At 48.0% G+C, this 22,785-nt stretch overlaps 1 protein-coding gene across 3 annotated transcripts in view; it reads left to right on the top strand.

The window, feature by feature from the left end:
- Znf777 (zinc finger protein 777) overlaps positions 1 to 22,785 on the top strand; it is a 39,511-nt gene extending 16,726 nt beyond the window's left edge. For 2 of the 3 annotated variants that reach the window (XM_048340425.1, XM_048340426.1), the window contains exons 4-6: positions 148 to 261; positions 15,466 to 15,717; positions 21,148 to 22,784. In XM_048340425.1, coding sequence (XP_048196382.1) covers positions 148 to 261; positions 15,466 to 15,717; positions 21,148 to 22,361 — 1,580 coding nt within the window. In that variant the 3' untranslated portion in view covers positions 22,362 to 22,784. Of the gene's footprint in view, positions 1 to 147; positions 262 to 15,465; positions 15,718 to 21,147 lie in introns of all 3 variants that reach the window. The other variant, XM_048340424.1, reaches the window with a different exon arrangement.

Raw genomic sequence — 22,785 nt, 5'->3', positions numbered from 1 at the left:
AGAGTGGACACTAAGGAGAGGTGGGCTGCCTTCTTGGCCTTTTATATTTCAGCATCGGCAGCCGCCACGCTGCGTCACAAACGGGGCTCACCAGCAGCAGTAGAACTACCTCATTTTATAGTATGTTTTTTTCTTTCCTTCCCCCAGACTATGCAATCTCCAAACCAGACCTCATGTCCCAGATGGAGCGCGGGGAGAGGCCAGCCATGCAGGAGCAGGAGGACTCTGAGGAGGGAGAGACACCCACAGACCCCAGTGCTGGTGAGTGGTGAATGGGTGGCCTAGCGCACCTCAGCCCGGGTCCTCCAGTGCTCGGGAGAACTCTCAGCACGGGGCGTCGCCGTCCAGGCCGGTCCTGTAGGGGCCCGAGAGCCAGCTGTGCGGGGACCCGCCTGGATCTCCTACGGTCACCCCTGGGTGCCGGTGCCTGCTCGCCAGTACCCCAGTTGGTGATAAATAGGAATGCCATGAGGCTCATTGCTTCATGATCCAGTGTCACCTCACCACTTGCAGGAAATAAATACAAAGAAAGCATTCATGGGTAAGAGTACTAGTGCTTATACCTCCTAGAGCTTCCCAGAGAAAGCCGTGCTGGGGCTCCTGCAGCCTGCCAGAAGGAGGAGGGACTGGAAACCTCTTGCTGTGTAGCCCTCCAGCAGGACATTGTCTGGACAAGGCAGGCAGACAGGATTCCTAGCACTGTTGATCATTTTAGAATCTCGGTTTCAAAACAGCCTCAGAATAGTACCAAGATCTAATGCTAAGCCCAGAATGGGATTGGCTCTCACGCAGGCCCTGAGTTCAAGCCCCAGAACTGGCAAAAGTATTTTTTTAAATAATGTTTAAAAAAAAAAAAAAAAAGGAAAGACAGATTGGGAGGCAGAAAGTGAGGATCTGGGAGAAGCGATCAAAATCATGAAACACAACTGACATCTCCGCTGATTCTGAGGTGCAGGTGCTCTCTTAGAAGGGTCAGGAGGGGGAGCCCTGAGGCCCCCTCCTTTTCAGTTTTCTCATCTTTATCACAGACAGCTCCTCCATAGAACAGACCCAACGCATGAGCCCTGCCCACGCTGCATCGGGCACGTCCATGGCCTGAGCTTGTGGAGGGCACACCGTGCACAGCTGACCCATGCTACCTGGTTCACTAGCCATGGCCTGTATTGACGCAGAGGGCAGGGCTGCGGCACCACCGACAGCCATCACTGGCTAAAGCCCGCAAGCATCCACCCTCTCCCCATCCACAGTAGCAAGGTGGAACAAAGCTGACAAGCTTAACTCCGGGCCAGTCCCAAGATGTGATACCAAGGGGAGAAGCCCTGAGAATTGAGAACATTCAGAATTCAACACATGCCAGAATGATAGTTCTATGAACTGGCAAATCCGGGCAGAAAACTATTATGGAATGGCTTGGGTTCCTAAGAGCAGAGAGATCCAAGGAGGATTCAGATATTAGTGCTGCTCTCAAAATACTTGTAATAGGGGCTCCGGATCTCAGCCTGCTCAGTGGTCAGGGAGGCCCAGGAAGGTAGACTATATTGCCCCCAACAAATTAGTAACCAGATGTTGCCACCCACGTATACATCATTTCATTCTCTTTTTTTTTTTAATGCCAGTTTGAGGGCTTGAACTCAGAGCCTAGGTTTTGTCCTGGACCTTTGTGCTCAAGGCTAGTACTTTACCATTTGAGCTACAGTGTCACTTCTGGCGTTTTGGGTGGTTAATTGGAGATAAGAATCTCACAGACTTTTCTTCCTGGCATGACTACAAATCGTGATCCTCAAATCTCAACCTCCTCAGTAGCGAGGATTACAGGTGTGAACCACCAGCCCCAGCCCTGTTTCAGTCTCTTTAGAAAACATTCTGATGCTTTATATCTGTAACGTATGACTTAAATATTTTAAACGTACACGTGACTTAATAGCATCCCTGCACAATCCAGAGCATGGGGGGGCGGGGAATCCAAAACATAGCATGAGCTAGCATATTTATGAAAGATTTTAAATGATATAGCTCCCTTGTACTCTTGTCATTTAGTTCATCAGATGTTTTTCGTACCAGGACCTAGAGATGTCCTGACCCTTAGATTTACACTTTCGTAGAGACCATCCAAACCCTCACTGTATAAAAGCACAGCTGTCCACTTGGAACAGAGCAGTGATGAGAAGCATTCAGGCTGCCTCACAGGAAACCCTGCTGGGCTCGGGAGGCCAGAAAAGGCCTCTCCGAGGGGTGGAAGGACTTCTGGAAGCCCGAATAACAGGTAGAAGACTTTGGCATGGCCCAGTGTGACCAGTGGCTGAGCTTGATACATTTTGGCAGTGAACCACGACTTAGAGACTGATGGATGTGAACAAAGTGGGGAGAAAGGTGCCGGCGGTGAGTCCCAGCCTCTGTGGGATGAGGACATGAGGCTTCGGTTTGGAGAAACCACCAGAATTTGATTCTGAACACTGTGCTTTGAGATCCCAGCAAGACACCACGGAGAGTTGAAGAAGCCACTGAGCACAGTTTGCAGCTGCGCACCGGGTCTGAGCGAGAGGCACTGGGGTGCGTGGACGTCTTGGCAACGGTGATGTACACAGGATTAACCTGTCTATAGAGGAAGAAGAGACAAGAACTCGAGCCCTCACTGCAGAGCCCTGTCTGTTAGGGAAGATTTGAGATCTGGAATATGTTGGTCAGGAAGGAGCCCCCGTGTTCTGCTTTTTTTTTTTTTTCCTTTTTCCTCTCTTTTATTACCTTTAAATAATTGAACATGTCCATTTATGTATACAGTATAGAGTCACCCCTTCCATCAGGTCCCCCCTCACCTCCCATCTATTGCATCCCCACCATGTCCTCAAGTTTCATGGTTCCATTTCAAACACGAACTTTGAATATCATCAGTATTTGCCTGCCTTTTTGTTTTTTATGTTGCCAGAAGGTGGGTGCTGGTGGTTTATGCCTTAATCCTAGCTACTCAGGCGGCTGAGATCTGAGTTCCTGCCCAGGCAGGAAAATCTGTGAGACTCTTATCTCCAATTAACCACCAAAAAAGCCAGACGTGGAGCTGTGGCTCAAGTGGTAGAGTGCTAGCTTTGAGCACAAAAGTTCAGGGACAGAGCCCAGGCCCGGAGTTCAAACCCCAGAACTAGCACACAGAAAGGTTTCCAGAAAGCCAGGCACTATTGGCTCATGCCTATAATCCTAGCTACTCCAGGAGGCTGAGATCTGAGGATCTTGGTTCAAAGCCAGCTCAGGCAGGAAAGTCTATAGGACTCTCATCTCCAATTAATCACCAGAAAACTGAAGTGGCTCTATGGAGCAAAGTGGTAGAACACTATCCTTGAGTAAAAGAGCTCATGGTTTAAGCTCCATGACAGAAAAAAAGTTCCCAGAGTAGTTCTTAAGTGCGACCAGGATTGAAAACCATCAGGGTAGGATTTGGAAAAAGTAGGAAAATTTAGAAAAAGCAGAAAAGCAAATTGCACCGGAGTATGGCTCAACTGGGAGAACACTTGCCTACCAAGCAAAGTCTCTTGAGTTCAAAACTCCAGTGCTGAATTCTGTTTAAAATGTGGGTAGGGATGATTTTGTTGGAAGGAGAGGTTAATGAAGTAGTAGTGAGAAGTATAAATATAAAATGAAGTTAATAATGTAAACACTATAGATGAAAATGGAAACATACTAAAATATCTCTCTGATTAGTAAAATTTTCTGATAAGAGCAGATTTGCTTATTCAGTGTAAATATTTTTTTTCAAGACCTGGTAGCTCACGCTTGTAATCCTATAACTACTCAGGAGATAGATCTAAGGATCTTGGTTCAAAGCCAGCCCTGGCCATGAGACTCAGTGTTACCTTCAGTTAACCTCAGAAAAGCTGGAAATGGAGCAGTAGTCCTAATAGTAGAAGCTAACCTTGTGCACAAAAGCTTAGGGACAGTATTCAGACCCGGGTGGGGGCGGGGGGTGGGGAAGCATGATAAAAGACTTGAGGTTGAACACATTGACTTCCTCCTCTTCCCAAGTCCCAACTGAGAATAAAGGGACTTTTAAAACATGTGAAACAAGGAGGCCACAAAGGTTTTTTTGGACGTCTGAAAGCAGGTGACTGGCTGAGTGATAACTGATTTAGTGTTGGGAAAAATCGCAGAAGAAACCCGGTGTGCACCCTGCCACAACACCCCGCTCCCACTCCAGGAGTCTGGAAATGGGGGTAAAGGTGTGACTGAAGTCTCATTGGCCAAGCTTCTTCTGAGTGACAGCTGGTGGGTGGGGCGCTGGTGGCTATGCCTGTAATCTAGTTACTCAGGAGGCTGAGATCCGAAGGATGGTTCCAAACCAGCCTAGGCAATCCAGAAGACTCCATCTCCAGAATAACCGTCAAAGAGGCAGGCTAGGGGTAGGACCAAGGGGTGGCATGTCAGCCTACCAAGCAAGCTAAGTAATTGGGAGGCCCTGATACCAACAAAGAAAGAAAGAGAGAGAAAAAAAGGGGAGAGAGAGAGAGAGAAAGAAAGAGAGAGAGAGAAAGAGAGAAGAAATAAGAAAGGAAAAGGAAAGGAAATAAGTTAAATAGCCTCCTACCCTATCCTCTCACCTGGCATCTGCCTCTCCCCAGTCCTGGGAGATGGCTGAAGCTTATTCTCCTAGAAGGAGAGAAAAAGGGTCTCTGGATGGGACATGGGTTCTGGGGTTTGGGGGGCATAATGGACACAAGGATATGTCGGTGTACAATGCTCTGGCCTGTTTCTCTGATCTGCCTGCACAAATAATGCTGACATCCAGAATAAAACTCTTAGGGCAGGTATTAGAATAGTTTGTTTTTTCCCAGTCCGAGAAGTTTCCCATTAAAATGACCTAGACAGGGCTGAGAATATGGCCTAGTGGTAAAGTGCTCACCTTGTATGCATGAAGCCCTGAGTTCTATTCCTTAGCACCACATAAATAGAAAAGGCCAGAGGTGGCGCTGTGGCTCAAGTGGTAGAGTGCTAGCCTTGAGCAAAAAGAAGAAGCCAGGGACAGTGCTCAGGCCCTGAGTCCAAGCCCCAGGACTGGCAAAAATAAAAAATAAAAATGACCTAGACAAAACATACTACATGGAGACACCCTCCACCCCCAAAATGTGGAAGGCCAGTGCTATCCATATTTGCATGTGTTCCAACTCTCAGAGTGTCCACTTCTAATTCTACACAGATGACCAGGACGCCCCAAGACATATGGGGAAGGCCTATAGAGAGGCAAATAGATAAAAACCAGTAAGAAAGAAAAATGACATTTAGAGGAACAGACCATGTGGACAGGAGAAAAATATGTGTTCATTTATACATAAATCCTTAGATAAATTAATCCACCTATGACACAAAATTATAATGCTTTTTATTTGTGCTAGTCTTGGGGCTTGAACTCGGGGCCTGGGCACAGTCGCTAACCTTTTGTGTTCAAGGCTACTCCTCTACTGCTTGAACCACAGTGCCACTTCTGGCTTTTTCTGAGTAGTTTATTGAAGATAAGAGTCTCATGGACTTTCCTGCCTGGGATGGCCTCAAACAAGATCCTCAGATCTGAGCCTCCTGAGAAGCTAGGATTAAAGACATGAGCCATGGGTGCCGGGCCAAAGTGAAATGTTTACAAGTTAAAAACGATAGAACTAGAGCCATAGCTCAAGTGGTAGCGCACCAGTGTGAATGGAAAGCTAAGTGAGAGTGTAAGTCCCTGAGTCTGAGCCCTGGTATTGGCAATACAAATGGATGGATGGATGATAAAGTCATTCGTTAAAACGTATTAATACAAGTTGAGAACTCAGTAGTAATGTTTAGGCTATAAAGCTGAGCATGCATCTTAGAAAATAAAGCTAAAGGACAAAAGAAGAAAATAGGGAAAGAAAACTGGGTGCTACTGACTCACGCCTGTAATCCTACTCAGGAGGCTGAGATCTGAGGATCACATTTCAAAGCCAGCCCAGGCAGGAAAGTCTGTGAGACTCATCTCCAGTTAACCACCTTCCAGATGGAACTGGAGCTGTGGCTCAAATGGTAAAGCCCTAGCCTTGAGTACAAAAGCTCAGGAACAGTGCTCAGACCCTGAGTCAAGCCCCAGTATGGCACCAAAAAATAATTTAAGAAAAACTCCCAGCAACTAAAGACATAATTTTCTAGATTGGAAGAACCTACCAGCTGCCCAGAACAATGGATAAAATCTGACCTACTGGTTAAATACTTCAGCAGGAAATTTCAGAACACCTGAGGATAAAAGAAATCCTGGGAGCATCCAGACAAGAAAAACAGGTTCACACCAAGAACCAAACCTCTCAGCAGCATCCGGAGCTAGAAGGCTGTAGCCCGGGGCGTCCAGAATTCTAAGGAAAATATTTCCAACCTAGAATTGGATATCTAGTTAAACTTTTAATTAAATATGAGAGTGAAATTGAGGCATATTTAGTCTCCATGCTCCCCTCCCAAGCTGAGAAGGTAGTTTGTCCAGATGAGAAAGTAAACCAAGAAAAAGATGAAAGAGAAAGAACTCTAGGGGCAGAATGGCAATTCAGATAGATGAAACTGATAGATATATGTGAATGCTTTGAGATGGGAATTAAACAACAGAGCAATGGATGAGTGTGAAACTGAATTCACCGTATTGAACAGTAGTAAGCTAAGCAAAATTAAAAATGATGAGTTCTAGCCATGGCTCCTCTTCCAGTTTTTTGAGTGGTTGATTGGAGATAAGAGTCTCATGCAGACTTTTCTGCCTGGGCTGGCTCTGATTCTCAGATCTCAACCTCCTGAGTGGGTAGGATTATAGAACATGAGCCACTGGTGCCTGGCTCAAAGTGATAGAGTGCTAGCCTTGAGCAAAAGAGCTCAGGGACAGCACCCAGATCCTGAGTTCAAGCCCCACAACTGACCCCCCCCCCAAAGAACATGAGGTCTCTATCAGAGGATCACAATAACTCAACAGCTATGTACATATGATTATATAAGATGAGGCTAGGCAAAATGAACTCTAAGAGATGGAAACAGGAGGATTTTATTGTTGTTATGTTTAATGTAATAGGTGAATTTCCTTTGGTGTACCCCCTGTGGTCACTGTATATGATTTTGGTACACTGGCTATTGTATATATGCTTATCTGAACTAGGGAAGGGAAAGAAAAATGAGGGAGAGTGTAATAAATAAGACAAGAAATGTACTCACTACCTTATTATGTAACTATACCCCCTCTGTACATCACCTTGTCAATAAAATTTAATTAAAAAAAACAATAAAGTAAATGGGGAAAAGAAAAGACGAGGTCTAAAGAAAACAAAAAAGCTTACAGACACAGAAAAGTATGGCCCCATTATAAGTAGCACTTATACCATCTACTGATGTTAATACCACTGTCAATCCCATTAACATCACAAAACTATACTAGCAAACAAGGGATTTGGGGGAGATGGTCCTGACTTCCATCCATGAAGTCAGTAGATAAAGCTTAAACAAGGTGAAAACTGAGAATTCAAGGAATCAGGAAGGTAGATGACAAGAGAGTCCCTGAAAGAGATGAAATCATTGCCTCTGGGGGCCGAGCTGAAGAGGAACTTGTGAAAACAAGTGTGAGTCTAGCACAGGTGGCTCACACCTGTAATCTTAGCTATTTGGAGGCTGAGATCTGAAGATGGCAGAGGAGACTCTTCAGTTAACCAGCAGAATGCTAGATTGACAGTATGGCTCAAGTGATAGAGCACCAGCTCTATTTGAGCATGATAGTCTAATAAGAGTGCAGGCCCAAGTTGGTTCAAGCCCCAGCACCAGCATACACACCAATGGGCTTGAAAGAATACTCAGCATTCTGGCCTATGTGCATGTGTAACTTGTTTTTTGTGTTTTTGTTTTTTTTTTTTCCAACTCTGGGGCTTGAACTCAGGGCCTGGGCACTCACTGTCTCTGAGCTTCTTTTGCTCAAGGCTAGCATTCTACCACTTGAGTCATAGTGCTACATCCGGTTTGCTGGTGTTTAATTGGAGATAAGAGTCTCATGGACTTTCATGCCTGAGTTGGCTTTGAACTCGATCCTCAGATCTCAGCCTCCTCAGTATCTAGGATGACAGGTGTAAGCCACTGGGCACGGCCCATTAAAGTTTGGTCTTTTTGTGTTCATTTTTGTTTTTGGGGTTGTTTTGTTGTTGTTGTTGTTGTTGTTGTCATATACTAAGTTTTAAAGACCTCCCAGAAAATGTGGCGAGAGGAAGTTGGGAAACCGGTGTCAACCAGCCATTCATGATATCTTTGCTTTAGCTCATACAAATGGGTAGTGTGGCAATAGTGGTTTTTAATTTTGAAAAGAAAAAAATGCAGAAAATCTTCCACAATTCTTTCTCAACAGTTTATTCCTTCCAATATTAAATGCACTCACTTGGAAGAACATAAATGTGTATGTGCACACACACTCTTAAGGAGCTAAGTAATACATACATAATATTCTTAATGTCAAAGAAACTCAATATAGAAGTGAAAAGCAACCTTTGTCAATAAGATATTTGACATCTTTACATGTCTGAATGTATACATTTATGTTGTTCTTGGTAGTAGACTGCAGTATTCTAACTATTGACTTTATCTTATTTAAATACTCTCCTACTGTGCCTTTCAGTGTTCACAAAGTTCTGTGAATTCATAAAGATCCTTATAAATAGACTGCTTGTCTGAAACTTTTTTAGAAATGGATTTTCTGGGTCACTTAAACATTAAATAGATGTTGGCAAATGCCTTTGAAACATTTGTGCCAGTTCACAGTCCCTCTAAGTAGAATTCTTGCTCCCACACCTGTGCCAACAGGAGATACTTTTAGTTTTATATTATTTGCTAAGGTAATGAGTTTAAGCAATCGTCTGCTGACCCTCCTCCCCTTTGGCAATGCTCAGGGCTCTTTGTCTTTGCGATTTACTGCTTGAGCCATGTGTCTGGCACACCCTTTGTCATTTTTTGAGATGGAGTCTCACTTTCTGCCTAGGCTGGCCTGGGCCACAGTCCTCCCGTTGATGCTTCCCTCTGGAGCTGGGATGACAAGCAAGCACACCACACTCAGCTTTCTCTAGTGAGATGAGGTCTTGTGAACTTTTCTTTCTTTCTTTCTTCTGCCTGGGCTGGCCGGAACCACAGTTCTCCGGATCTCAGCCACCTGTGTAGTTGGCGTGACAAACGCCCTGCCCGGCCACTGGTTGAGATGACAGCGTGGGAATTTTTTGCTTGGACTGGCCTCAGACCTTGATCCATTCCCTCTCTGCCTTCCAAGTAGCTAGGATTTTAGGCAGGAACCACTGGTGCCAGGCCTTGATGCCTTTCTTTGACCAGAAAGGTGAACACATTGTGTTATTTTTATTGATTACTAATATGTCTGATTCTGTGAATTATCTTTTATTTGTTTTTTTTTTAATTTTTTCTTTTTATTATGGGATCTGCAAAAGATTTTTAAACATCAAGGATACTAGTTCATATCTATGTATTTATTTCCTCATTTGGGAGTTGTTTTGTATAAAATCTGTGTGTATATATATATATATTAGAAATTTTAAGCTCTTATTTGCTCAAATTCATCAGTTTTAAGTTTCTGTGTATTCAGTTTTGTCAGTCATTTTCTTTATGGAATCTAGGTTTTGTATTAAGGGCAAAATACTTAATCAGGCCATTTTATTCAGTAAATATTGTCATCACAGACCTTGAACCTTTGAGCTACTTGAAAACCATGAAAATATTTGAAACCTGAGGTACCTTTTTACCCGAGAGAACAAAAAGAAAACTGCTAAATATAAATAATTTTTGTTTTATCTACAGTCTCCAAATATAGCTTTTATGTCAACTCCATTAACTCTTAGCTTCAGCCCACAGATCACTTAGTACATTGGAAATTAATTTGAGTGATTCTTCCCATTTCACAATAATTCATATGAACAAGTTTGATTACAGAGCTCTAAAATCAGGCGCAAATTGAGTGAATTTCTTATGGCCAAAATAAACTACAAAATCTTTTCAAAATAATTTTCAGCCAAAAATTATAGCTGGTGTGGACTGGGTACATTGAATGATTGGTGTGAATAACCACATCCTCCAAATAGAGTATCTAAGGTCTCAGAAGCCTGGGAATAGCTTGTTCCTTGGCTCAGTGTAAATCTGCTCCTTCCTAGCACAGTGCTAGTGTGACTTCATTATTTATGTTTGGGGTGAGATGTATAAAGGTAGATTTTTTGCCCCTTTAAGTTTGCCATATTGCATTTATTTAAGACTCTTACAGGGCATAACAGTATACATCTGTAATCCCAGCACTTGGTAAACTGAAGCAGGAGGATTCTGAGTTTAAGGCCAGCCTAGGACATATAGCAAACCCTGTCTTAAAAATAAAAAATTTAGGGGCTGGGAATATGGCTTAGTGGTAGAGTGCTTGCCTCGTATACATGAAGCCATGGGTTTGATTCCTCAGCACCACATATATAGAAAAAGCCAGAAGGGGCACTGTGGCTCAAGTGGTAGAGTGCTAGCCTTGAGCAAAAAGAAGCCAGGGACAGTGCTCAGGCCCTGAGTCCCAAGCCCCAGCACTGGCAAAAAATAATAATAATTTAGGCCTGGGAATATGGCCTAGTGGTACAATGCTTGCCTTGTATACATGAAGCCTTGGGTTCAATTCCTCAGTACCACATATATAGAGAAAGCCAGAAGTGGCACTGTGGCTCAAGTGGTAGATGTTAGCCTTAAGCAAAAAGAAGCCAGGGACAGTGCTCTGGCCCTGAGTCCAAGACCCAGGACTGGCAAAAAAATAAATAATTTAACAACAAATATAAAAATCTCCCCCCACCCTTTGCTGGCTGTAAATGTAAGAATACTTATTCAGGTATATTCCCACAATACAGGTCTTGAACTATTTTTTTTTGTAAATGCTTATAAATGCAATGTAGTTGGTGTGTGTGTGTGTGTGTGTGTGTGTGTGTGTGTGTGTGTGTGATATCCTGGAGATTGAACTCAGCCTGGGTGCTGTCCCCTGAGCGTTTTCACCCAAGGCTGGTACTATACTACTTGAGCCACAGCTCCACTTCTGTTTTTCTTTTGTATTGGAGATAAAGACCCTCACAGATTTTCCTGCCTAGGCTGGCTTCAAACCACAGTTCTAGATCTCGGCCTACTAAGTAGCTAGGATTTCAGGTGTGAGCCACCAGCACCCCGTGTCAATACCCTTTCAGAAGTTGTTTGGTGTGCTGGGATGTCGCCTAGTGGAAGAGTGCTTGCCTAGCATTCCCAAGGCCCTAGAGCACTGCAGAATAAAAAACAAACAACAATAAAAAAAAATAAAACACACCACGGGACAGAAGAGGAGAGAAGGGAGAGAAAACATTGTTTGGGAGGCCTTTTGGTGGCCTGCCCTGTGTGGAGGGTATGGAAAGGTCTAAGTGCTACCTGTTTGCAGTGGAGCACGTGCCCTGGAGAAGAGCCCTTCAGGTGAGAGCTTGGCAAGGCATTTAGAGGAGCAGGGCAGGTGAGTGCCCTTGAAGTAGGGCAGGCGGTGGCCAGCACTGGACTTGAAGCTAAGCCCCTCGGGGCCTGGGGCACAGGAGACTCTGAGAGGAACAGGAGGTTAATAGCTTTGTGACTTCCATTTCCAGGCTCTTCTATTCGCATCACCCAAGAGCACCCAACATGTGTGGTCCCTGAAATGCAGGTTCTCCCCGTTTGCAGAAGGCACCTCGTGACCTACCAGCCCCTCCTAGGAACCTTTGTGAGGTTTAAGGCCTCCGGGCCACCACACAGATAGATAATCCCAGTCAGGGCATCACTCTGAGGCCTAGATGACAATATCTGTTAAGGTGTTTGCAACATTTTGCTTCCAACAACACTGAAAGAGAACCTAATTATCAGTGAATAGGCTCTTAAGAAGATTTCTGATAATATGCTAACGTTGTAATTTTTGTGGCGTATAGTTCAGAGTAGGTTCAAATGACAGTTCTGTAACAGAGCTCCTTCCAGCTCCTGCTGTCCACGTGTCCGCGTGAGTGGTGAGCCTCCCCAAGGCTTGCATTCGTACAAATGAAAAATAGAGTAGAATTGATTCCGAACTCATTGTGTACAGGTATGTATTCATCCTCACATAAGTGAACTAATTGGGAAAAGAATTCCTATTCACCCTTATAAGAGAGAACATTTCCAAAGCTTTTTAGTGTTTCACCTTGGGTAATTATCATTCTGTAGTCATAATCACTAAGGATAACTTCAGCTGGAAAAAAAATCAACATGTAGAGCCTTGTGGTTATTAGAAATGAAAGCAAAATTGAACTCTCGATTTACATGCACATTTTTGTGGCAGATGAGGTGATTAGTCAAGAGCGTCTAAGCATAAAAATATGTTCTATTAGGATAAATTCCGTGGGCAAAGTGGGAATGGAAACAGAAGTTCAAGGTGAACAGGAATGATAGAGAAATTCCAGCTTTCAAAGGAGGACTTGTTCGTGTGTTTTTGAAGTGAGTAATGGTGGGTTTAAAATAGCTTAAGATGCCATTGGTGACATTAAGGGATAAGGGAAGAATTTATTTCAAAATATCAATATTTGTAATGTTCCAGAAATTATATCTTTTGTAGTAACTGGTCTATTTTATATGTTTACTGAAAAAGGTGCAAAGGGGTGCATAGTCTCGCAAACTATCTTAGGGAGTGGGCAAGTAGGTAAATTGATGTTTCAGGAGTTTGTGACCTCAGGGAAGCCATGTTTGTGGAGAAAGCCTGGAGCGTTCCAGAGGGAGGCATGGCCAGACCAAAGGAACAAGCAGGAGATTTAGGTTACAGGAGGAAGAGGGACTGATGAGAAAGGGATGGGATGGGTATCTGTCTGTTATAGCTTGCTTTAGCAAAATATCTGGAAGTGTGGTATTTTATACAGAAAATAAGTTCCGTTAGGTCACAGCTTTGGAGATCCAAGAGTATGGCGCTAGCACCTGCTTGGCTCCTCTGAGGGCCTCGAGCTGCATCGTAGTGTGGCAGTTGGCACTGCCGGCAGAGTGGGAAAGGTCACAGAGCAAGGCAAGAAGCTGGGGGGGGGGGGCGGGGGAACCGAGGTCACTGCTTTTTATTAACCGGCTTTCTGGAATCCACCTTTCAGGATCAGCACTCCTACTTCTTGGGGGCAGTGCTTCTTAAAGCCCAGCAGTGGAACGCTGTTCCCCGAGCTCACTGCTCACAAGCCTGTGGGGGCCACACTCAAAACCTACCACAGTGTAGTGGGGCACAGGTGTTCGCTTTGAGCTAGCCATATAAATGCGGATGGCTGCTTCTCTCTGCCAGTCAGGGCATGGGCACTGTCCCTTCGCTTTCTCTACTCAGGGATTGTACTCTACTTCTGGCTTTTGGCTGGTTAATTGGAGATCGTACAGACTTTACTGCCTGGGCTGACTTCGAACCTTGGTCCTCAGGTCTCAGCCTCCTCGGTAGCTAGGATTACAAGTGTGAGCCACTGGCGTCCCACCATTTCTTTGTTGTTAAGTAGTGAATCAAATACAGGCATCTCTGGAGAGTGGGTGAGCGGCCCCCTAACTCTGAGGAAGAGCGGCCAGGCGTCGGGAGGAACCTGCCCCAGCGCAGAGCGCGGCCCTCAGCTCAGGGAGCTGGTGTGATTTCCCAGAGACGGGATCACATTAGATTGAGAAATAGTGGACAGGGAGGAGGAGCACGCATCTCCACACAGCAGGGCTCAGTCTGCTTCCCTCTCTCCTTTCCTGGTTCCCCTTCCTCCCACCCCAGCAAGAGTACCTTCTGACATACAGTGTGATTTATTATCCTGTCCGTTGCCTCACCCATGTTTTGTTCACTGATAAATGAAAACACCGAGTGGCACCTAGCTGGCGCTTTGTAAATATCTGTAAATAAGCATTCAGTGAATAATGTGTTTATGCATTATGCATTTATTATTTCCTTAATTTAAAAAAAAACAATGGTTTTCAATATACAAAGGGGTTTATCCGGACACAGGCCTGTTGTGTATAAGAAAATGAGTTGAACTCCCACCTCATACCATATACAAAATAAAAATAAATTTCAGGAAGGCATACAAAAGTCTAAATAATAAGAGAGTAAAAACCTTTGGATAGATTCTAAAAAACTATATGAACCAACTCTGGCCAAAGGAGACCTTATGCTGAGACGGAAAATCCATGACCCACAAAAAGAAAGGATGTATTTTTGGCAATATGAGAACAGTGCTGGGGCTTGAACTCATAGGCCTTGAGCTTGATAAGCTTGTTTGCCAGTCAGATAATTCTGTAATATAAGAATCAAATTTGGGGGCTAGGATTATGGCTTAGTGGTAGAGCGCTTGTCTTGCTGCATGCGTGAAGCCCTGGGCTTGATTCCTCGGCACCACATAAACAGAAAAGGCCAGAAGTGGCGCTGTGGCTCAAGTGGTAGAGTAAGTGCTAGCTTTGAGCAAAAAGAAGCCAAGGACAGTACTCAGGCCCTGAGTTCAAGCCCCAGGACTGGCAAAATAAGAAAGGGAGAAAGGGAAGGAAGGGAGGGAGGGAGGGAAGGGGAAGGGAAGGGAAGGACCAAATTTTTACAAATTGATAAAACAAGAGGCATGGCTCAGATGGTAGAGTGCCAGCCAACAAGTGAAAGCATCAGGTACCCAGTTTGAATCCTGGTCTCAAGGGGGAAAAAATGTGTTACAGAGCCAGCACTGGTGTGAAATGGTGGCTCTATGTGTAAAGTTCCATGGGAAAGTGCCTGCACATCTGTGAGCAAGTTAAAAGTTGCACAAACCTTAAGGTAATGTGTACAATCGGATGCTTTTCAGCACAAAACAAATCCCAAATGCTCACTCATTCATGTCGATGTGCTTGGGGCATGAGCCAGAGGTCTCCCTCTTGTCTGTCTGGCTCCTCGGGGAGGGGGCCAAAGTACGAAGGTGGCTGCCTTGTGTCTGGGCCTGGCTGGTGTGTGAGCCTGCAGCTGACCTTGTGGGCTTTGGCTGCCTGACCTGGGAAAGGGAGCAAGGGTTTCTAGAGAAATTGTGAGCAGGGTGCCGGTGGCTCACTCCTGAAATCCTAGCTAGTCAGGAGGCTGAGATCTGAGGATGAGGGTTCAAAGCCAGCTGGACAAGAAAGTTTGTAAGACTCTAATTTTCAGTTACGCACCAAAGAAGCTGGGGGAGGGGCCATGGCTCAAGTGGCAGAGCGCTAGCCTCGGGCAAAGAAAGCTCAGAGACAAAGCCCAGGTCCTAAGTTCAAGTCCCAGGTCCAGCACCAGAAAAGAAAAGTTGTGGGGCTTGTGGACAATAAACTTAGCATCTTCTTAACTTGATTATACTATATATTGGGGGTTCAGGGTACAAAGTATCCAGAAAATTCTGTGTGCTCACCATCAACTATTAAATTTCTTCAGGGTCTCTAAGAAAGGAAGTGTTGGGATGTGAATTCTTGGGCTATGCGAACCTGGGCAGGTGGCGTGACCGCGTTCTGTATTCTCCTCCTCAGCACACGACGGCATCGTGATCAAGATAGAAGTGCAGACTAACGATGAAGGCTCGGAGAGTTTGGAGACTCCAGAGCCCCTCATGGGACAAGTAGAGGAACATGGCTTTCAGGACTCGGAGCTGGGCGACCCCTGTGGAGAGCAGCCGGACCTGGACATGCAGGAGCAGGAGAATGCCCTAGAAGAATCCACAGAGGGTTCCAGTGAGTTCAGTGAGCTCAAGCAGATGCTGGCGGAGCAGAGAAACTGCACGGGTGAGTTCCGGGTGGGTGGGGGGCTCACGGGGGCCCCGCCTCCTGACAGAGCCCAGGGGAGGCCCTCGTGGGAGGCAGCTGGGCGGTGGGTGCACAGGAAGGGAGGAACCCCAGCCCTGGGCCGCCTGCAGGGCTTCTGCCTCAGCATGTAGTAGACTCCATCACCACCACAGGCCTGGTGCAGACAGGGCTCCAAGGGGTCTGGAGTCTGTCTGTCTGTCCAGCCTCTGCATCCTACAGACAGGCAGGGTCCCCTATGCACTGTCCAGGACCACGCCCTGGTGGCAAAGCCGGGTGCCGTTCTCCAAACACGTCCTGTTGCCTGTCACATCGGGATTCCCTACTGCTGGAGGAGATCAGCCCTGAAGAACATGATTTTGTTAGTTTGTTCCGTTGTGGGGCTTGAACTCAGGGCCTGGGCACTATCCCTGAGCCTTTTGACTCAAGTCTAGCCCATGACCACTTTGAGCCATAGTGCCACTTCCAGTTTTCTGGTGGTTATTTGGGGATTAAAATCTCACAGACTTTCCTGCCCCGGCTGGCTTCAAACTACGATCCACAGATCTCGCCTGAGTCACTAGGATTACAGGTGGGAGCCACCAGTGCCCAGCAAGAGCGCTGTTTTAGGATGATTTTGTACTGTCTTTCACTAGTGGCTGCAGTCATCCTCTTCATTAATTGCTGGCTCAAGTGTCACTTTGTTCCCTGTTGGTCCTTACAAGTGCACAGACAGCATGCTGTGGCTCTGTGCTTAGTCCCAGAACATCTTTCCTGACAGCTTTTCTGGTGCTGCATGAAGGGCTTGATGCATGTGTGTCATTCCTGAGACTCGAACTCAGGGCTTGGGTGCTATCACCGAGCTTTTTTGATCAAGGCTAATACTAGGCTCTACTACTTAAGCCACAGCTCCACTTATGGTTTTTTGGTGGTTAATTGGAGATAAGAGTCTTACAGCCAGTGCCAGTGGCCTGTCATCCTAGCTACTCAAGAGGCTGAGATCTGAGGCTCACGGTTCAAAGCCAGCCTGGGCAGGAAAGTCCCTGAGAACTGTATCTCCAATTAACCACCAGAAAATTGGAAATGACACTGTGGTTCAAGTGGTAGAGTGCTAGCCTGGAACCGAAGAGCTCAGGACAGCATCCAGGCCCAGAGTTCAAGCCCCACAACCAACAAAAAATAAAAATAAAAAGTCTTACAGACTTTCTTGTCAGGGCTGTCTTTGAACCACAATCCAGAGCTCAGCCTCCTGAATAGTTAGGATTTGCAGGCATGAGCTACCAGCACGCGGTACGCATGATGAACTTTTTTTTAAATAGAATTTTGTTGTTGTTATTAAGGTGTTGTACAGAGGGGTTACCATTTCATAAATCAGGTAATGAGTATATTTCTTTTTGGAACACAGTTACCCCTTCCCTCACTTTCCCTAAGTTTCTTCCTCCCATCCCTACCCACCCATGATGGGCTTTTTTGTTTGTTTGTTTGCCAGGGCTTGAACTCAGGCCCTGGGCACTGTCCCTGAGCTCCTTTTGCTCAAAGCTAGCACTTTACTACTTTGGCTACAGTGCTACTTAAAGCTTTGTGTGTGGTACTGAGGAATTGAACCCAGGGCTTCATACGTGTTAGACAAGCCCCCTACTACTGAGCCACGTTCCCATGATGGGCTTTTTTGTCAGTCATGGGGCTTGAACTCTGGGCCCAGGTGCTGTCCCTGAGCTCTTCAGCTCAAAGCTAGTGCTGTAGCACTTTGAGCCACAGCGCCACTTCCTGTTTTCTGGTGGTTAATTGGAGATGAGTCTCAGGGACTTTCCTGCCTGGGCTGGCTCTGAACTGTGATCCTGAGATCTCAGCCTCCTGAGTAGCAAGGATGACAGGCGTGAGCCACCAGTGCCCAGCTGTGATGGGCTTTTTAAATGCACTGTTGAACTTAAAATTTTCATTCCAGTTTTACTGTTATACTAGCAAGTGAAATTAATGTTAATGTGGTGTGTGTGTGTGTGTGTGTGTGTGTGTGTGTGTGTCAGTGCCAGGGCTTGAACTGAGGGCTCATGCTCTCAGTTGGCTTACTTGCTCATGGCTAGCTCTCTCTGCTACTTGAGCCACAACTCCTGTCCAGCATTTTGCTGGTTAATTGGAGATAGAATCTTTTTTTTTTTTTTTTTTTTTTGCCAGTCCTGGGCCTTGGACCCAGGGCCTGAGCACTGTTCCTGGCTTCTTTTTGCTCAAGGCTAGCACTCTGCCACTTGAGCCACAGCACCACTTCTGGCTTTTTCTATATATGTGGTGCTGGGGAATTGAACCCAGGGCTTCATGTATACGAGGCAAGCACTCTTGCCACTAGGCCATATCCCCAGCCTTGGAGATAGAATCTTGAAAATTTTTACCTGGGCTGTCTTTGAACTTCTGTCCTGCAGGTCTTAGCTTATAAGTGTGGCACTCAGCTTATTCTATATTCTGAAAAAAATAAAAGTAAATGTATAAGATAGGAATTTAAGTGCCCAGGGGCACTTAACTTGATAGTACTCAGAGGAGTTCTGCTTTGTTTAGGTGTTTCGTATATGTGTGAGTCATTAGCCATCAGCTGCTGTGTTACTGTCCATGTTTGGAAATGCGTCCATATCTGGTAAACTAGGCTTTTCAAGTTATTGTTAATTCTTTTCGTCATTTTATCTGTAGATAAGGCAAATTATAGAGGGTTGTTTCTTGAGTTAGTGTGTGTGTGTGTGTTTGTTGTTTTTGTATATGTGTATGTATTGAGAAACACAGTTGCTTAGGCTAGTCTTGAACTCAGTCATCCTCCTTAACCAACCAAATGCTAGGATTACAGGTTTGTACCACCATACCCATCTTATAATCTGCCTTTTTGTACTTAATAAAATATCATGGGCATCCTTGGTCAAGTGGTGTAATTCTTGATTTTTGAATAACTGCATGATGCTTCAGAAATCTTTTTCATATACTGCATTGTCTTTCCTAAAAGAATAATGAGAAGGCATAAGGCATTCTGAGTGTATGCTAAATTGGGGGCGTCGCAATATAAATTCCAGATTGCCATCTGAGCATTTCTATTAATTCTAGTGGAACCTTAGAAAACTCCTAGACAGTTTGTGGGATTCCGAGTCTTGAATGCTAGAGCCAAGTGTGTCACTTTTATTATGTCATTAAGAAAAAAGCAGGGGCTGGGGATATAGCCTAGTGGCAAGAGTGCCTGCCTCGGATACACGAGGCCCTAGGTTCGATTCCCCAGCACCACATATACAGAAAACGGCCAGAAGCGGCGCTATGGCTCAAGTGGCAGAGTGCTAGCCTTGAGCGGGAAGAAGCCAGGGACAGTGCTCAGGCCCTGAGTCCAAGGCCCAGGACTGGCCAAAAAAAAAAAAAAAAAAAAGAAAAAAGCAACATGGACGTGTAGGTAGAGCCTAGCCTCCCGGGGCTCGTGCCTTTCACGCACGGGTCTGTTCTGCGGATAGATTCCCCCCGTGACCAGTTCCCAGCCACTGTGAGGACCTTTCCTCTCCGTCCTGAGCCTCTGGGGACCGTGCCCCACGCTGGGCTGCAGCCCGCCCTGCTGAGGAGGCCGGGGCTCAGCACACAGATCCAGGGGCTTGACCTCAGAGCCTGGGCGCTGTCCCGGGCTGCTTCTGCTCAAGGGTAGTGCTCTTCCACTTAAGCCACAGCTCCACTCCCACCCTTTCTTCTTTGATATTTTTAGTGGAAATAAGAGTTTCATGGTCTTTCCTGCCCTGGCTGGATTTGAACTGCAATCCTTAGCCTCCTGAGTAACTAGGGTTTCAGGCGTGAGCCGCTGACACCCAGCCCTTTGTCACCCCCACCCCCCTTTTTTTTTTTTTTTTTTTTGCCAGTCCTGGGCCTTGGACTCAGGGCCTGAGCACTGTCCCTGGCTTCTTCCTGCTCAAGGCTAGCACTCTGCCACTTGAGCCACAGTGGCGCTTCTGGCCGTTTTCTGTATATGTGGTGCTGGGGAATCGAACCTAGGGCCGCGTGTATCCGAGGCAGGCACTCTTGCTATATCCCCAGCCCCACCACCCCTTTTTTTGTTGTTGGCTGTGGGGCTTGAACTCAGTGTGGCTGCTCTCCCTGAAGGCTTTTGCTCAAGACTAGTGCTCTACCTCTTTAAGCCACAGCACCACTTCTGGTTTGGGGGTGGTTAGTTGAAGAGTCTCACAGATTTTCCTGCCCCAGCTGGCACCAAATCGTGATCCTCGGATCTCAGCTTCCTGAGTAGCTAGGATTACAGGTTGTTGGTTGTAGGGCTTGAACTCTCAGCCTGGGTGCTGTCCCTAAGCTCCTCAGCTCAAGGCTAGTACTCTACCACTTGAGCCACATTACCATTTTCAGTTTTCTTGAAGGTATTTTTTTTTTGCCAGTCCTGGGGCTTGAACTCAGGGCCTGAGCACTGTCCCTGGCTTCTTTTTGCTCAAGGCTAGCACTCTGCCACTTGTGCCACAGCGCTACTGGCTTTTTCTATATATGTGGTGCTGAGGAATCGAACTCAGGGCTTCATGCATGCTAGGCGAGCACTCTACCCCTAGGCCATATTCCCAGCCCCCATTTCCAGTTTTCTGGTGGTTAATTGGAGATGAGAGTCCCACGGACTTTCCTGCCCAGGCTGGCTTTGAACCGTGACCCTCAGATCTCAGCCTCCTGAGCAGTTAGGATGACAGGCGTGAGCCACCAGCGCCTGGACTGTGTACCATTGTTAGTGCCGCAGTTGCCTGGCTTTAGAGAAGCAGTGGAGCCTGCTGTGGCCAAGGGGTCTCTAAAGTCTGAACAAGGCCTCGGCCAGCTCACAGGCTGTGTCTGCCTCAGTTTCCTGTCAGTGAGGGGGGAGATGAGAGAGTGCTGAAACTGCTAGCTTTGGGTAGGCCACGGCTTCTGTTTTTTCTTCTAAACATCACTTGCCATCTGGAATGAGAATAATCCTCCCTCGATTTCATCTTCTAAGTCACTGCCTGGTGAAACGAGAATGGTGTGAAAGGGCTCTGAGAAGTCCTTGTTTGTAAGAAGTCTGCAAACACCGTCTGCCTCATCTTCACATTCTGATTTGAGAGAAGTGAGTGACTTTCTCAAGTGGCACCACATCAGCGAGTTAAAATAGAGTTCCCCAATTGAACGTGCTCACCCGGGAAGTGGGAGGCACCTCCGGGCCGCTGCTCTCCGGGGCCGCGGTGGTCATCCCCCCCCCCCCCCAGTGTGAAGGAAGGAGAGGCCCAGGGAACCCACTCGATCCCCGCTTCAAGCCTGGCGGCTCCGGGGGGCCTTGCAGGTCACCCGGGCCCCGGGGAGGCGGCTGCGTGGCGGCCGCGGGAGGCCGTGGGGCGGCGGCGCTCCCCGGGCCACCCCGGGTCACCCCGGGTCACCCCGGGCTCGCGGGCACGGCTAACCTCCTTCTCTCTCCCCGCCCCGGCGCAGAGGGGATCGTGATCAAGACGGAGGAGCAGGAGGAGGAGGAGGACGAGGAGGAGGAGGACGAGCTGCCGCAGCACTTACAGTCCCTGGGGCCGCTGTCCGGGCGCTACGAGGCCGGCCTGTATCAGACCCCGCTGCCCGAGGAGATGTCCCCCGACGGCGAGGACAGCCCCCCGCCCCTGCAGCTGGGCAACCCGGCGGTGAAGAGGCTGGCGCCGCCCCTGCACGCGCACGCGCACGGGCACGCGCACGCGCACGCGCACGGCGAGCGGCACCACCTGGGCGAGGGCCGCGGGTCGTCGAGCCAGCAGCAGCGGAACCGGCGCGGCGAGCGGCCCTTCACCTGCATGGAGTGCGGCAAGAGCTTCCGGCTGAAGATCAACCTCATCATCCACCAGCGCAACCACATCAAGGAGGGCCCGTACGCGTGCGCCGAGTGCGAGGTCAGCTTCCGGCACAAGCAGCAGCTCACGCTGCACCAGCGCGTCCACCGCGCGCGCGGCGCCGCCGCCGCCGCCGCCGCCGGCTACCCCTCGCCCGAGCGCGGGCCCGCCTTCGCCGCCAAGCACGCGCTCAAGCCGCGCCCCAAGTCGCCCAGCTCCGGCAGCGGCGGCGGCCCCAAGCCCTACAAGTGCCCCGAGTGCGACAGCAGCTTCAGCCACAAGTCCAGCCTGACCAAGCACCAGATCACGCACACGGGCGAGCGGCCCTACACCTGCCCCGAGTGCAAGAAGAGCTTCCGGCTGCACATCAGCCTGGTGATCCACCAGCGCGTGCACGCGGGCAAGCACGAGGTCTCCTTCATCTGCAGCCTGTGCGGCAAGAGCTTCAGCCGCCCGTCGCACCTGCTGCGCCACCAGCGGACCCACACGGGCGAGCGGCCCTTCAAGTGCCCCGAGTGCGAGAAGAGCTTCAGCGAGAAGTCCAAGCTCACCAACCACTGCCGCGTGCACTCGCGGGAGCGGCCGCACGCCTGCCCCGAGTGCGGCAAGAGCTTCATCCGCAAGCACCACCTGCTGGAGCACCGGCGCATCCACACCGGCGAGCGCCCCTACCACTGCGCCGAGTGCGGCAAGCGCTTCACGCAGAAGCACCACCTGCTGGAGCACCAGCGCGCGCACACGGGCGAGCGGCCCTACCCGTGCACGCACTGCGCCAAGTGCTTCCGCTACAAGCAGTCGCTCAAGTACCACCTGCGGACCCACACGGGCGAGTGAGCGCCCGGCCCGCGCCCCGACCCGACCCCGGACCCCGGCTCCCCTCCGCCCCCCCCCCCCGCTCCCCGGGACGCACGCGGCCTGGGGACGCACCCCCCACCCCCACCCACCCCCGCCGCTCGGGTCCCCGGGGGCCCGGGTGGGGGACAGGGGGCCTGCTGTTAATTTCCTCGACAATAAAATGGATGAAACCAATCGGCACGCACGGGGGGAGTGATTTGGCTACCGGCCACGGGAAGGCGAGCAGGGCCGCTTAGTTGGGGGTAGGACTTTATAATTAACTCCCTTTTGGATACTGTGGTTCTATTTGATAATAATAGAGTACTTTTTAAAAAGACGAGCGTTTCCTGTTTGCCATTTTTGCTTGGTTGTGAGGGGAGGGAGCCGTGCCGAGTCAGCTCGCCGGCTCCGAGCCGTCCCAGCT

This window comes from Perognathus longimembris, chromosome 2 (genome assembly GCF_023159225.1).
Source record: "Perognathus longimembris pacificus isolate PPM17 chromosome 2, ASM2315922v1, whole genome shotgun sequence".
Taxonomy (NCBI): domain Eukaryota; kingdom Metazoa; phylum Chordata; class Mammalia; order Rodentia; family Heteromyidae; genus Perognathus; species Perognathus longimembris.
The sequence above is the reverse complement of the archived record's forward strand: the minus strand, read 5'-3'. Positions and strand labels throughout refer to the sequence as shown.